Below are 18,410 nucleotides of genomic sequence, written 5' to 3' on the forward strand. Positions count from 1 at the left end.
TTAGACAAAAAGCAGTTAGGACACTGCATAACCAGGAAACGCCTTTTATGCCTTCTGTACTGGACAAATTGACGGTCTCCTGGGAACCAGGGTTGGTGGATATAGTGAGTTGGATAAAATGAAAAAAAAAAACATATGGGCAACTTAGTTGGACAAAGTCAAATTAAACACATTTTTATCAAATCATCAGTACAGACATTTTTATTTCCATAAAAATATGAATAACCGATGATAATTTAAAAATTATAAATTTATCAAGAATTTTAAATGTAGCACTTTATGATTATTCATGCAATATGTAAGTTAAGGTCTTTGATCGAAATCAAAACCTCTCCAGAAATAGTTTGGTCTGGCAAACATGCCATGCCAAACTATTACCCGATCGATTCTTAGCAGCTTTTTATGCATATTCCTTTTGCAATCAATGAAATATAGTATGTTTTTCCTTAACTATAATAAATATTTATCGAAGTAGCCGATAGTCGTTTAACAACTTCTAAAAGCAAATTAAATTTATATAGAAACTATTATTTTAGTTTGAATTATATTTGTTTACTAAATTTTCTATTTTTACTATATTTTTACAGTATTCAACATCCAACTCTTATTCTAATGCGTCTAGGACTACTTACTTCCCTATCCATAATTGCATGGATAATACCTGTCACGAACCTTCATAAAAAAGCTAAGAAATCCGATACTTTTTTCGGCGATGATAAGGGACGGTACCGATCTAATTTGGCAAACGTGGATGATATTTGATCTCATACGTATATTTCTATTATCATAAATGCATATTATAATAACAACAGAAATTGTGACAATAAAAGAAGGTCCAATGAAATATTATAGAGAAAATATTATAATTGCTAGGTGTAAGCAGAAGAATTGAGGGATATGTATATGTACTGGACTAAAGACCGCTTTCGCCGCAAAGATCGCGCGACTTGTTTGATGACACGAATTATTGTAAATGATACTCGGAGAAAGGATACAGGTAATTAAAATTACCCTTTCTAAACAACATTCAAAGTACATGAAAAAATATTCAACATGTAAAAATATTTATAATATTTAAAAAAAACTGCATTAAATAGAAGCTGTAAAGATATTTTACACTAAAATCATCCAAAAGCTGTAGAATGCTTAAATCATTTACATCTGTCTATGAAATATACCACGATCCGTGCCTAAATGATTTAATGTTATTTGATCGATAGAAATATATTATTATCGACACAAATTTATGCGTGAGCACTTCACTCGCGCTGCAGGATGTTTACATAAATTAAGAAAAAACTAGCTTCTTAATGGTATCTAATACCTGAATACAGGTTTAAAGTTCAATGAATTAAAGATGAATCTTTAACACTTACAGAGATCTATAAATTTATATTTTATGGCAAATTAATAACAATAATGTGTGATATAAAACAAGCCACTGAAGATGGATTGTAAGACTTTGGAGACCACCCATAGTGGAAGGAATTTATTGATATTCGAATTAAAATAAGAGCAAATTAATTATTGGGATAATTGATTGAAATTATAATTCCTCATTTGAAGCTAATGGTAAATGTGTTAGCAAATAAAATTAAATATGTTAATTTTATATGAATTAATGTAATATTATTGTATTTTGTCTATTAAATATTAATTAATTATTTATATTTCATATATATAAAAGAGGATTATTCAATTACAAAAATAATTAATTTAATTATTATGTATAAAATATTAAATAAAACAAACATTTGGCTTTTGGCAGAAATCACAAAAGTAGGGGACACCTGGTTCGGTTGTGCCACTCCATTTTTTTATCAGCAATAAAGTGAATAAATGGTAAATTGAGCATTTGTTTACGTAGAAATACCGAATGCTATTATTAAAAACGATGGAATAGTCATAAAATCAAATCATACAAAAAAGGCGAGTGTCACAACCATACCATCGACACTCCCAGGACGTTTGTGGTATAATTATGGATTAAAAAACAATAGCTATAAACACCAGAATGGTTTATAACCAGCTATGTTTAACTTACAGCAAAATAGCAAACAAAGTGATCTCTATGTATACAATCAAACAAAAATTTACTTTTGACTCTTTAAAAGCAATCGTGTTAATAAAGGGCGCTGAATAAATGCAATAATGGAAACTTGTTCAAACAAGCATACTTCATCTTTCTCCCTTTGAACTTTATTAAAATCAGTATAGTTTAGCTGCAATAAAATTTAAATGTATTTTTAAATTGATATCATGTTATGCAGAGAACTTTCATTATTTTAGACAATTTCATACAAATCTATAACGAAATTCTTGAATTTAGTTTGGATTGCTAATATAGTTCTATATTTAGCTATTTCTTCTGCCACTTTTAAAATTAAGAAATTTTATTGCATTAATTAAAATTAAAATAATCAAGTCATCTAGTCGCAGCTGCTACTTTTCTCTGATCATTCGCACAGTCGCATTTTACTGCTCTATATATTCTGACTCATCCTGCATCCCATAAAACGCATGCATCTATCTATTAATCTATTTATATTGACGAACGTATTAAAAGTATGAAAGATGAAAGAGACCAAGCTACAGTTTAACTCGTCAATGAATTATTAAATATTCTATTCCTTCGTGCTAAGCTTAAATGGCTAATTGTCACACGAAGAGCTGGTGTTCTGGAACCCGAGGTACCAGAGCTCCAGCTTCGCCTCGTGTTCTCACACTGAGCTATTAAACCTGACCTTTGCACGCTCGTGCAATCGTCATACCGCTAATTAGAGAACTTAAATGGCGCGAAGTCCTAGATCTATCGCGATTTTGTTATGTTTTCTTCCCTGAACGGCAACGATATCAACAGAGACGAACTGGTAAAAGCAGCAATTGAAGCCAAGAGATAGTTTGAAATTTGTGTTAGTGATTTTTGTAGTATTTGATGCTTTTATGGATACCCGTTACATTACACGATTAATATAAATTAACTAGTGGGGTGTATGGCATCGTGCCTTAAGGCAAATTGCTGGAACTTTCCGTACCGTAACGAAATGTTCGAGGAATACTGAATGTTTTCAAATAGATTATTATAAATATTGTAACATTGTCTAATATTTATAAGAATTATATAAATTGAATTGCAAAGTTAAAATTATTTGTTTAAAGTATATTAGAACTTTAGTCAGAATTAAACATAAAATCTGAATTATTTTCGATATACAAAAAAAAGTAAAAAAAGAAAAAAAAAAGATACCAATTTTTTTAAAAAGCTGAAAGTTTTTTTGAATCAATTAAATTAAATTTTTTTGCACATTTAGCTCTGTATCTTCGAAATGGCTGACCCTGCCTTTGTCAAAAACTAATAATCACTTCTCCCAATCATTACTAAATGAATGTTTTTTAGATCATTCAAATCGGATGCTCCGTTCACTCAAAAACTCTATTTCTATTTTCTGCACTCTTTGCTCCATATCCCCGAAACGGCTGGACCTGCCTTGGCCAAAAACTAATCATCTCTTCTCCCTATCGATAGGAATCGAATGTTTTTTGAACCATTCAAATCGGCTGATCCGTGCGCCCGAAAACGTGACTGGAAATTTGTATCCATACATACACACACACACACATTCATTTTTTCTGAGGTATGCCAAAATGTTCAGAAACCTTCAAAACGTCGAGAAATGTAAAAATTTTCAATTTCGATGATCGGCCCATTACAATAACTTACCCTACGGGAAGTTAATTATTATTTGAATTAAATACTTAAATTTTTTGTTAGAGATTACTAGTTTACTCTATAAAAACTAAAAATTGCTATATTAATCTAAATTTTCCATCACTGTCTGATTTCGAAGTGAACATATTTCCTCAGCTTCTCAGCTGTTTTAAACAATGGCTAATGCCACTTTACATGCATGGTATATCCAATAAAGCATAAGCTTTATAAAAACTGGCCAATTAAATAAAAGCACGCATACACTCAATTAAAGTTTAATTGAGCAACGACAGGCCAATACGAGGTCAATATGATCAAATGCCATCAGAGATTTTCAATGAAGAACAAAAGGATTTATGAATGCATATGCTGTACAAATAAAACACTATATTTAAAAATTTCAAGGTAAAATATATATAACGTATTATTGTAAGTGAAAAAAATGAAATCAAGCAAAATATAGAATCTGACTTACATTAATACAATTTTGATCAGAAACTTTGCATCAACATGGCATTGAGTAGAAATGACCGTTAAAATTTCTGAACAAACAATAAAGAATTATGAACAAAATATTTTGTAATCTATTGTAGTCCATTATCCTTTCAAAAAATTAATAAACATCGATAATCCTCTTTGTAAACATGTCCACATATTTTAAATGACCTAACGAATTTTGCGGGTAAACATTTCACACGATATAAAGCGAAAGTAAAAAAAAAACTGGTTATGCAGGAAGAGAGAAAAGTATTGCAATATAAGGAAGACCCAAAAAATCGGTGCAACGTGTGTTGGTCAGTGTCCGTTCGTCCTAATTAGTGATGACCCTTGGCCGATGCCCCGCTGAGCGTCTCGACCAGGGTCGACGAGGAAAGTCAAGGGTGACCTTGCAACCCCTTGAAAACACGACACGCTAATCCGAAACGCCAATAAACCATCGTGGTCCCAAAAACGGATTATGCAAAACGATGAGACATTGAAACAGTGGTTCGAATGAAAAAAATATTGGTCTGAAACTGCTCTGTGGTATTAAAATAATGAAAGTTTATGAGTAATAAATTCTATTTGCAAAGAAAATTGGCTCTATCAAAAAATATCAAATGATTTGTCTAATAATAAGTATGAGTTTTTATAATGGTAATAACTAATTATAGTATATGCTATAAGTTATAAAGTTGATTTTTGTCATTATATGAATGAAAATTGTTTCAAAATGATTAAATATTCCATTTATTACAATATGTTTTAATATTTGAATGTCCAAAAATGTTCCATCTTTACAATTAAAATTTTTGTGTAAACTTGTGTTCACTACAGTTTATATTTGAAGACAACTCCCTTGTAACGGACGTATCACAAACACAATAGCACGATTAGCATAGAGAATATCATTCCAAATATGAAAATTTATATTTGCCAAACGGATTATAATTCCTAATGGGTAGAAAATAGAAAGGATAAACTTTTTTGTTCTCTGCGGACATGAGAGGAATTATATGCAGTTCCAGTCAGTATTTAAGCCGCATTTTAGTATCATACGTTGGAAATGATTTATGTGAGCGATTAATTGAAAAACTCTAAGCTATGGTTAGGTATGTTATATATATATATATATATATATATATATATATATATATATATATAGCCAATGTACCATCTTCGTCTTAATTATTCGCAGAGTAATTGTTTCAAAGTCTTAAGACGCGGTGCAAATACGATTTTTCTATGTATTATGCATTGTTACTGTAATCGTGATAAAATCAAACAAGCCAATTGTGCAATATGTGAGTGCGGTGGGAAATTCATTCCTTTTTCTTTTCCGCTTAACAACTGCAATTAGTGCAGTTATAAACGATGTTATTATTCTGTCTTTTACGTACTCAGTTCTCGACATATATCGTAAGTCCCATGTACCAATGTACTATATCACAAAAAGTTGGTTTGGTCAAAAACAATTTGTACCAAAAATGATAAGTACACACAAAACAATTTAAAATTAAATTCGCAATAAACATACAAAATTAATTATTGAACTCACCTTCTCGTCGCATGCCCATTTTCAAACATTTTTTCAGTCGACAATATTGACACTGATTCCTGTGATGTTGATCTATTGGACAATTTCTGTTCCCCCTACACGAGTATGTTAAATTCCTTCGTACTGAACGTTTGAAAAATGACTTGCATCCTGAAAAAATACATTGTACAATTAGATTTATATGCATTTTCATTATAAAAGTAATCAACAATCAAATAATATTTAACCTAGATATCAATTTAAAATTAGCGAATTTTAAGAAAAACTCATAAGTGCAGTTGCAAAACGATCCTAGTATTAATTGAACAATTTCAAGTGCACAATCAGTCAACCAATTTGGTTAATGTTGTAGGATAAATATGCATCACTTTATTTAGTATCTAGAGCATGTATAGAGCATAAGACAATGAAGAATTTGTTAATTAAATTCCATATCCAACGAATAATTTTTATAATTCAAAAAACATCAAATCCTCAGAACCGTGCATCTTCAGAGTGTGATAAATTAGACCGATACATAATAGCGGCGGTATGCCCACCCATTCAAATATCACAATGCCCTAACACAAGCTTATACATTACAAGGTGTATGCCACTAATGACGATCTTGGCTGAGGAACAATCCGTCATTAATTACAAATTATACGAAATAATTAGTCTCGCGAAGACTCCGGCATCGTAGTACGCCCGAACGAAATGAGCGTGAAGAGAAAAACATCGCATGTAAAAAAACGACATAGGTATCTAATACAAAAAATAAGATTCCGAACAGATTCGTAATAGTCTGAGATAAAATATTTTATAGTTATATTTAGGGTAAAAATATACATGAGGCACAACGTGAATGGTGGTTTTCAAATTATTTAAAATAAACAACAGTGCTCATCAAATAATATTCAAGAAATTTTTATTAACATGTGAGTATCGCTATAGACAAAGTATTAGTCAAATAGAATAACTGCAAATAAGTTTCGATTTAGAAAGCAAAAAAATGAATTGGGTACCCAAGTAACAGCAAAAGATCACAAAACATTTTTCAAAGACCCCAAATAGACTTTAGAAAATGAACACGATCAATTTAAATATTTTTGCATATTTTTAACTTCCCGTATGGTAAATTATTGTAATCGTCCAAAAATCTAAACTGAAAAGTTTTACACTTCTCCACGTTTTGAAAATTTCTGAAAATTTTGGCATACCTCAGAAAAAATGGATGTGTGTGTGTGTGAGTGTGTTTCGGGCGCACCGATCAACCGATTAGAATGGTTCAAAAAACATTCGATTCCTATTGACAGGGAGATGTGCTGATTAGTTTTTGGAAAAGGGAGGTCAAGCCGTTTGGGAGATACGGAGCAAAGAGTGCAGAAAATAGAAATCGAGTTTTTGACGGAACGGAACATCCGATTTGAATAAATGGTAGTCAAAGTTGCCCGAGTCATAATGTCGTTTTACTGATGCAATTTCTACTTTATACCAAAACCTCTATTTTGTTTATATAATTGTTACAATTATATCAGCAAATATTATAGAAAAGCAGTTCAACCGGTAAAAGCTCAGTTGCAAAATTGGCCGCTTGGATGTGTCAAAACATATTAAATGCTCAGCTTCGAGTGATTTATGTCTGGCATATTTTTTTGTATAATTCGTTATAATGTCTTGTCAAATTTTTCTTTTTACAACATTAGGTATATATGAAGATTTGTTTGTACGGCGCCGAAACACACCTGTCTCAAACAAAAGCTGTTCAACTATTTTTATAAAAACAAGATAAAACATGTAAAAATAGTAAGACATGTTTCTTAGGACCACTGAATAGCAATCAGAACAAAGTAGTTCTATAAGCCATGGTGATATAATTTTGATCTCAAATATAAATCAAAATTTCATTAATCTGTATGTTGTTTTTCCAGAAGTCAAATTTATTTTAAACTGCACTCACTGACTGCATATTTTTTATATATTGCTATGCATGTAATAATTGCAAGTTTGTTATATAAATAATTATAGTACTAATAAATTGTTACGTTTTCACTCAATTTTATAATAAATTAAAATCCCTCGTCACGCGTTAAAGCGTTTACAAGCGCGTTTATCTTCAGCACACATCACGCATAAACGTTGAAGCCCAGGTAAACGAAACCTATTAGCATATATAATAGACAAACATAATCAAATCTACGGCAAATTATTATTAAAGATTTTTGTGATAAGCAGATTATATTACACACTTGAATCATAATTGGTCACAACTGAGTGAGATTGTAAGAAGACTGGGGTAATGGATGATAGCCAGAAAAAAATCGTGGTAATGGATTGAGTAATGGAACTTTGGAGGATAAATTACATTCAACATTATGTAGGTAAATATGAATGCTGACTAAAGATTATCATGACATACATACTTTAATACAGATGTCTTGTCACCAATCCAAAAAGATATAGCAAAATTCCAAGATTAACTAAATAATATACTGTCATTAAACAATTTTCACCAATATTTTTATCATCTATTAACTTCCCGAAGGAGAAGTTTATGTTTTCATCAAAAAATCCGATTCGCTAATTTTATGTTTTCTCGACGTTTCAAGCCATTCTGAATCGAATGAGACCAAATTTGGAAAAAGTATGTGTGTGTGTGTGTATGTGAACAGATTTTATTAAATTGCAATTATTGTATATAAAGTTTGATTTCTATCTCACTTGGTTGAAGAAATCACAATTGGCGATGTAAGAGAATCAAAACAGCCTGCGAGAACACGAAACCTGTCCATGCGAAACCAAACGGTAAACCACGACTGAATTAAATTGTTCAGTTGTTAGAAAATCAATACACGGTCGTTACTTTCAATTTAGATGGAACAAAATTGAGGAGAATAACCGTTTTAGACAATAACTTAATTATTTTAATTGATATAGAATGGAATTTATCACGGGAAAAACTAAACAAAAATTGCCGTTCTTGTTATGCAGTTCAAAATGTTACAGTTCTTGCATAAAGTCCAATTTAATCCACTAATTATTAAAATATTATAAACATAATCAAAATAAAAAAAATTGAATATAATACCAATTTATTCACAGGAAAAATATTTTTTCTGAAATTTTCTTAATTTGTCTTTTCATTATATAGATTATCAAAGATATTAATGAATTTTAATGAATTTAAAAAAAACTAATTTAAATGGAAAATGAAGCATTGCCAAAACCGTTATTTAAGATATCACAAATTATTTCTTTTGTTTGTTTACAATAAAATTATTAATAAATATTACTATCATAAAACTATGATTATTTTTGCTTAATTGTTTCTACACTACATATCCGCAAACATACAATCACCATCATACTCCGTTATTGTTGGTAATACATATAAAATATGTAAATAAAAAATAACTATTCCCAGCTGTAGTCATTATGTCAGAAAGGCCGAACCGCGAAGTAGGTTCTCTTAACCCTAATTAGGTGTTATAAATCATTATATGTTTTTTGTTTGACTCTTCGTACTAACCAGAAGCACAAATAGGCCGACCATACAATGAAGATAGAAATATAGCATGATAAACACAGGAATGTGAGGAAAAATGATTACTGGTGATGAAAAATTATTGTGCCATCCACGCGATCATTGCAAAAAGACCGATACTACCTGGAGAGAACATGCATTTATTAGCATCGTTTTTTAGACTAATTATTCTATCATATAATCAGATTTGCCAACCAGCTCTAAAATTTTATAGCTGAAGGTTATGAATTGGAAATTCTGTTTAAAAACTATAGAAAAAGAGTTAATTTAAGTGACTAATTACAATTGAGTATTGATATTAGAAATTACGTTATTTATAAGGAATAAATATTGCTTCTGCAAGGTAAAAATTAGTAGTATTTAAAAACCATATTTATGAATCTGATAATAAAAATATAATACTACTCAGATTTGAAAAGTTGTCAGATTTTATAATAAGAAGTAATGTGCTCATCACTCAAGAAATGATCTCGGTATATTTTCTCAAACAATTGCTTTAATCTCTATCTCTGGTCTAGGATTGTGTGAAAATTGCATTGCCTATAAAGTTATCTTCATTCAAATAGCATTACAGATACCTGTCGACAAAATGAAAGAGTTTATTACACACATCAAGTATTTCTTATGCGCAATAACATTCGGAAAATGCAAAATTACAAGAGACGTCATATCAAAATGTGAGAAATAGTGTATTATACAGATCGTGCAAATCCTTTAATGCAACATAGATGCGCGACGATACGATGCCAACAGGCCTTATGCGGCCCATGAAATGGAACAGTGATCGCCAAATATAATAGAAAAATCTACTTGGAACGGTAATTAAATTAAACAGATTTCAAACCAATGAAGTGTATCTAAAACTGTCCAATATCCCTCGATGGAAAGCAATGTTCCGGGCGAATATCAAGGGTGAACAATCAAAATGTATCAGAGCAAGGTAAGGTGTATCCAAATTTTTAAAAATTTTAATAAAATTTTTAAAAATTAACAAAATAATAAAGCTGTATCATTATCTGATAATGAGTTATTAGGATGTAATTTGTATGTTATTATAAGTATCAAAATAAAATTAATTTTAACTAAATTTAAATTAAATCCAATACTGCACTGATATGAAACCTGATGCATTTCAGGTTGTAAAACTGAGCATAATAAGGAGCAAACCTGATGTCATTCAATTAAATTTTTAAAATACTATTATTATAAGTTTTTTTCGAAGTTTATTTGATTTTGACATGTGGGTGGAAAGCACTGTTAACAAATCCGAAAGGTGTATTATACGTCGCCTTTGGAAATGTGTTCACGCGGAAGCGCAGCGCTCTTTAAAACGCGTCCGTTCGTCTAGCGGCTACTTCGTGCAGTTTGATACTAGCAAAATGAAATGACGTTCGTGAATAGACCGTTTCTTATTTAAGAGAAAGAGAGCTAGTAACAAATTTCAGAGGAATTGACAAATATGTGCTCCTAAGACATCTTTCAACATCCTGCTAAGCTGACACATACGGGACAAAAGAGAGATGTTTGAAGAAACCATTAAATTTTTGACAAAAGTTCATGACAATTTGACTGAAAAATGCAGTAGCAGCTATGACATAAATCTTTCTACGCCCACATATGATTGGACTATATTTACCACATGATGCAAAAGATACAACAATTTTTTTCAAAAAATAAAGTCGCCTCGGCTGTAACTGACAAATCAATAAAATAGTAAACCTGTTATCACATGCCAATATAAAAATTCAAAAATATAAAATCTTGAACAAACCATGAATTGACAGAATATATAGTTTGTTAAATTACATATAAAGAGTTCAATAGTTAAAAACAATATATAACAGAACAAACCTGAATTTCCAAATTTCTTTTAAAAAAAATTAAAAGCATTAAGTTTTATATACTATACAAATATCTTGAAAATTTTGCAGAAATTTTCATAACTGCGATGATACATTTAACAGTTGATTGATGACTTAGTATTTTGTAATCGACAAAATAGTTTTATAACTATAAATTTCCGAATAGATAATTTTCCACAAGCCTTTCCTCTATTAGAAACCCCGTACCTTTCATCGTGTGTGCCACGGATTAATTCGTTTCGCATACACCCATGATGAACACTGGACACGATAATCGAAGGATTTGCGTAACATTTCTGTAGGTCAAAAACTTCTTCAAGAAAATTATAGAAAACCCCGTGAGCGTTGCCCAAAGTCTGACTTTTGAATATTAAGTACTGATGTGTATCAACTTGATCGCATTTGATACACTGTGGAGAGAAAACAGTTTTGAATAACAGGATAATATTTAAATTTTGAAATATACTGGATATGTAAATAAGTAAGGGAAATAGATAGAACACTCTGTATACATATATAAAATGATATACATAAATGAGATTATAACGAACAATATAATTTAAAATAATTACACATTGAATATTATTACTAACCAACAAATGCTGCTACGACGTTTATGTATATCATCATTTATGATTACGAAAATATATATCTATATAAATTAAATTAATCTTCCATAATCACAAATCAGTAATAAATAAGAATTAACTAACAAATTGTGTTCAATGAAATGTGGTTAAATATCATCATCGAATCGCAAGAAAAACATGTGCTCAGAATTGGAATTCATTGAATGGTTGAACAAAATTGTAGGAATAATCTCAATGTATGCTCAATCATAGAAATTGATTATTACAATTATATATAGTAGTTTAAATGCGTTCAATTTATTTTAATTTCCATATAATTACAAACTACTTGGAAAGGCATTCAGTAATTTAGTTGACCAGATGTATTTTAAAATGCTACCCTGTGGCAGTCATTCAAAGTTTGGGTAAGAATGGGAAGAAGTCTTCTGGGAATGGTTCAAGAAAAGCAAGCCTTTCGCAAGTTAACTCGGATGCAAATTTTCTGATTTCTTCTGTTACTGTATAAATATTAGTCTTGGTGGATCAGTCCATTTGGGATATACTTGAAAGCATCTAATATTTGTTTGAATTTTTTGTGCTTTTATCTTTGCAAAATGATTATGTTGGTTTGACTTGCATTACCCCCAAAAAAATTCCACATGTTCATATTAGTTATATTGGTTTCAAGACTACTTTTTATACCAGAATCTTGTTATAAGTTGTTAGATTAGACTTCGAACTCAACATGCAAAATAGTTTTTTGAAATAAGTCTGCTCTATGAGTAAGTAAAATAAAATTAATTTTAATAATAATGAAGAATCTTAATATTTGAATCAAATTCAATCTGAATCATAATCTGGTAACCACGTGGATATCCTGAGATGTCATTTATATTATAATATTAAAATCATATTATAATATTGAATATGGATTATTTTAGTATACAAAATGTTAGTATCAAAGATGATAAGGCAATAAATGGATAAACTTAAATAAAATCTTCAGTATAATCGTATTTGACCAGATTACAGTGACCACAGCTCTTTGTCGTTGTATAGCAGAATAGTATAAAGCACATCTATAAAATAACACCTTGAATGATACAACTCGAGTTGTCTGATATCGTCTAAATAAAGACATTTATTATACTTGTGTCAATATCAGACGGACATATCGTGCACTCTGTCATATTTATGCCCGGAACGTTGGTGTAATATCTTGATATATAAATACAAAGAATATTGTAATATCGTCGAACAAGAGGAATAATCACGATGAAGGTTGGGAGCACGCATATCATACAGTCCAGAGTTTAGCCGGTCCGTTCGGTATCTGAATAATAATGTAAGTGGCCGGCTATTTATTACAGATAACCGGAGCGCGGCGCGCCGAGATATATGTGTTTCCATATTTCCGTGGGTAACCGGCGTTTATGCAATTAAATCGTTAGCGTACCGTCTGGCTTATTCGCGGTCACGACTGCACACCGTATAGTAACGGCACTTATTAGATTCTCTATTACTCGCGTACTACACTTTGTTAGACTAGACGCACGCCACGTTGAACAACTATCCCACATCGCAAAAAACACATAAACTATAAAATTGATACTTCAATTTTATTACCGGCGATTAATTTATATATACGATTGATGGTTTCATTTCTATTCGACAAAACTGCAACAGGCGCGATACACCGAAAAAAGAAAGTTATTGGAAAATATATTACTACATATGTTTACAAATTAAATGCACGACTCACATTTATTATTTTATATTTATATATGCATTTTGCACCTGTACTAAATCTTTCACTCAAATAAAAATCATAGTTAGTAAATAGTATATGTAAATAGATACTCAAAAATAAAATTAAGTATAGGATATTCTGTCATTAAGATATCTGCGATTATATGCTTATAGATATTAAGCTAAATATGTAAAGATTGAACCGCCTTTTAATGAGCAACCAGGGACCCATTATATAATTTGTGATATCAAAATTTTGACCGATTTTTATGAAATTTTATATACTCGTTCAGTGCAACTAAGTAGGAACCGGACAACATCTATTTTTCATACCCTTAAATGGTATTGGCCATCCGCAATAATTTCTTCTAATTGTTTAGTCATATTCATTTTTATTTTTAATTTGTAATTAAAGGTCACATAAAGACCTGCATTTTCATCTTCCTTCAATATAATTTTAGTTGATTTTTTTGAGTTTATGAAAAATCTTCAGATTTACTTTAAAAAATCATTTATTTTTATCAAGTGCTATCCAACTTTAACTTCCCTTAGGGTAAGTTATTGAAATCGTCCAAAAATCGAAATTGAAAATTTTTGCATTTCTCGACGTTTTGAAGGTTTCTGAACATTTTGGCATACCTTAGAAAAAATGGATGTATGTGTGTGTGCATGTATGTATGAATACAATTTTTCGGTCATGTTTTCGGGCGCACCGATCAACCGATTTGAATGGTTCAAAAAACATTCGATACATATTGATTGAGGGAGTTATGCTGATTAGTTTTTGGCAAAGGCAGGTTCAGCCGTTTCGGAGATACGGAGCAAAGAATGCATAAAATATAAATCGAGTTTTTGAGAGTTCGGAGCATCGGATTCGAATGATATAAAAAACATTCAATTCGTAATGACGGGAAGAAGTAGTAATTAGTTTTTGGCAAAGGCGGGTCCAGCAGTTTCGGAGATACAGAGCTAAATGTGCAGAAAATGGTAGTTTTTGAAAGAACTAAGCATCCGATTTAAATGATTCAAAAAACTTTCTGCTTGTTTTAACAAAATAATTGATTTTGAAAAAAAAAATTGTTTCAAATTTTTTTTTCAAATTTTTTTTTTGTATATCGAAAATAATTCAGATTTTAATTGTAATTCTGACTTAAGTTCTAATATACTTAAACAAATAATTTCAACTTTGCAATTCAGTTTATATAATTCTCATAAATATTAGACAATGTTACAATATTTATAATAACCTATCTGAAAACATTCAATATTCCTCGAACATTTCCTTACGGTACGGGAAGTTCCAGCAATTTGCCTTAAGGCACGATGCCATACACCCCACTAGTTTAATTTTGGGGTGAATTTTCTTTATACTGTGCGATATTTAATATATGTCACAATTCAGCAATTCTAAAATAATTACAAAATATTACACAACGGAGAAGCTAAATTATATTAAAAAAAATAGAAATAAAAAAATAAATATATCTTTAGCTACTTCATATATCAATTATACTTCTAAATCAAGGAAACAAATAGATTGATACACATACACATAACACATATATATTAGCCATAAACCATTGACCGACCTGAGCAAATGGGCAACATCCATCTTTGGAGGATAAGAAATTTTACAACATTATACGTGTCAATGTTGAGTAGAACCTGAAACATCAGGGCATATCTTTTCGAAATGCAGAAGCTATGAGGGACAATGGAAAAAGATGCATCAATAGAAAAATCTCGTTTTTTTTCAGTAAATGCCCAAATTTTAGCAACAGTATTGTTATATACTGAATTATATATAACTTCATTTATAATAATAAGATTAACTGTATATTTCATGTAAATAAAATTATTTAAAGATGCAAAGAATCCATAGCCACATGAAATGAAAAAAACATTACCAATTTTGAATTTTATACAACTTATAGTAAGTAACAGATTAAACGATAATTATTTTACATAAGTAGTCCAACTTACCATAAATGTTGGAAAACTAAATTCATAACATCAAGCATCTTTATTCGTACTTACTCATACATACCGCTCTCTAGAATTACGGTTTCTCAAACATCGCCATATATTACACCAATATGCATATTATAGCAAAATGGTTTTCGAAACGAGCTATTTGATAAATCGCCGCCCATCAATCCTGCGAGCCAGCGCGCGACTCGTGCGGATCAGGCGCGTAATCGCGAATTCGATACTCGCACGCATAATGAAGAAAACCAAGTTTATCTGCACATTGTGTTCGGATGCAGAGGGAGGGCAATTAAGACGCGGTGATAAATTCTTAAGCGATTTTCCGGCATGCGATAATTGCACAGTCTAAGTCTATAAGAAGAGAACAGGGATTTGATGCTTCTACATGCAGGGCGTGCTTGGCAACTGGGACCGTGAGATAGAGCGAACGCAAACCACGGCGAGATGAAGAAATCTAAGAGTAGCGGATGGTAAATATTTTACTCAGTCCCAAATATAACAAAACTAGTGGGGTGCATGGCATCTAGCCTTAAGGCAAATTGCTGGCACTTCCCGTACCAAATACTATTATTTTTTTAACAACGATTAACATTTTTTAACAACGATTAACATTTTTGAAAAAAATTCATTTCGAAAAAATTAGATTTTTGAGAAACTAGGAATTTGACAAATACTTTTTTTGAAAAAAAAAAAATGTTTTCTTTATTTTGACATATTTTGGAAATTCTGAACTTTTTTTCAAAGCAATCGTACTGCTTTAACTGCTTTAACTTCGAAATATCGAAGCGCGCAAGCGCCGCGTCGCCGTCTAACGCGTAAACATTGGTACGGAACCCAAAGGAATGTAAACAAAATTTATACTTATTGTTAAAATCTTTATAAAATATAATAATTTGATGTGCATATGTCTAATGTTCATTTTTGATCGCCAAATAGCATTTTTTTACTTTTTTTGTTACATCTCCGAAACCGCTAGACCTGCCTTCATGAAAATTTGATCAATTCTTCATCTTGTCAATACAAGTAAAATGTTTTTTGAATTATTAAAATCGGACGCTCCGTTCTCTTAAAAACTTAGTTACCGTTCTTGGCACTTTTTGTCCCGTATCTTCGGAACGGCTAGACTTGCCTTTGCCAAAAACTAATCAGCACGTCTTCTTATCAATACGAATCGAATGTTTTTTGAATTATTCAAATCGGTTGATCGGTGTTCTCGAAATCGTCGACGAAAATTTGTATCCGCACACACATATACTCGCACATACACACACACATACACATCCATTTTTTCTAAGGTATGCCAAAATGTTCAGAAACCTCTGAAACGTAAAGATATATAAAAAATTTTATTTTCAATTTTTTTGCGATTGCTATAACTTGCCCTACGGGAAGTTAATTAATTTTAAGAACAGCTAAGAAATAGCAACTGCTATTTTTATGTTATAGACTCGAACTGATATCATTATGATATACATTCAATTGTTTTTAGACCATCGATGCAAATGACTTAATAATCTATTATTGATCTATATTGAAGTAAAATTCAACTAATTACAAAAACCATTTTGACCATAAGTACGTGACAACGAAATGATAAAGCTAATAATATATTGAGATGCTAATTTTTAAGAAGGTAGTTCACAAATATTCGTTTCGTCCTTTTTGGGGCATCAGAACATGAAGCATGAGTTTAAAAGGAACAAACCATGGTAAACAGTCATCGTCAGGCTCAGAACCAGATAAGAGGTCTTTGCAGTGAATGGCAGCTTCTTTTTACCGCTGAATCGTTTGGTCTGTTTTTAGAAGTAGAAAATGGAACCTTTGACAGATTTCAGTTTTCTTTTTGATAACTACAGAAACTTGATCAAATATGAAAGTAAATCGTAAAATGTATATCTTTGAATTAGAAATAAATCAAGAGATAATTTTACATTGAAGTGATTGACCAGCTATCTTTCCTCATAGTGTCTCTATTATCAGTCCCTACCGATGTGCCCAGGTTCAGTTGTGTGCATCTTGTTCAGCACATTCAACGGGGTCATAATAACTGCGCGAATCTATCGATATAATAAATCTACAGAGGTAACATGCAAAATAAAATATTGTGTTATCCTACGATTTATACACCAAAGACAAACTGTATTAAGATGTCTAATTTATGTTTATTGCGATAATGGTTTACGATACGCGAAGAACGGGAAATTAGATGCATCACAGGGATATAAATCAAGGCTTGTAAATCATTTTCTTTCCCATATCGATTTCACATCTATCGGTAAAGATCGTATTAAGCTTAATAAAACATATTAAATTGCAACCTTCTCACATAGGAACAGACTTGGTAAAAATAACGGTTGAAAGAAATGAATTACTTAACGTGTTTAGAAAACTATCTAAAACTAGGTAACTATTCTATTACAACAAAAGTTACGAATTCGTTGTCTAAAAATTAAATTATTGCAGTTTTCAGCATCCGCTGCCGTCGCATGAGAGAATTCGTCTGTTGAAGCGTGCGCGTTTTATGGCATTAGCGTCTATGTGGAATATTAACGGACGAAGCGCAACGAAATCAAAATTCATGAAATGCAGATTATATTAGAAAAGCCGTGTATGATAGTGTAGTATGTGTATACAACGGCGTTGTACCTCGAACGAGTTCTCATCTTCCGGAATATGTCAAGAGAATCACAACACTAGCTTTGGGAACAACCGTCGAGCATAGGGATGACAGATCTGTTTCGATAGCTAGAATTAGAAGTAACTTGTCATATCTATATATTTTTTCCAAAAAGAAATTAAGTTTATCATTTACAATAAAAATAGAAAAGTAGGATATAGACAATTCTATAAAAATTGCATTCAAAATCGAAGAATTTTGATAGCACACAGATAGAAGGTGCAGGAAAACACATCAATATAAAAACTATGAAGTCAGTATTGCACAAAGTGCGATTTACATGTAGATTCACCC

General features: G+C 31.0%; 1 protein-coding gene across 1 annotated transcript in view; it reads right to left on the bottom strand.

Annotated features, from left to right (window-relative positions):
* The window catches only part of LOC113363942 (COUP transcription factor 2-like), a 134,016-nt gene that overhangs the window by 105,316 nt on the left and 10,290 nt on the right, over positions 1-18,410 (bottom strand). The window contains 1 exon segment of the mRNA XM_026606421.1: positions 5,748-5,897. Within this exon segment, the coding sequence (XP_026462206.1) occupies positions 5,748-5,897 (150 nt within the window).

The sequence above is a fragment of the Ctenocephalides felis genome, unplaced genomic scaffold (assembly GCF_003426905.1).
Source record: "Ctenocephalides felis isolate EL2017-DRISC unplaced genomic scaffold, ASM342690v1 CF-g0.4_SCAFFOLD_00845, whole genome shotgun sequence".
NCBI lineage: Eukaryota > Metazoa > Arthropoda > Insecta > Siphonaptera > Pulicidae > Ctenocephalides > Ctenocephalides felis.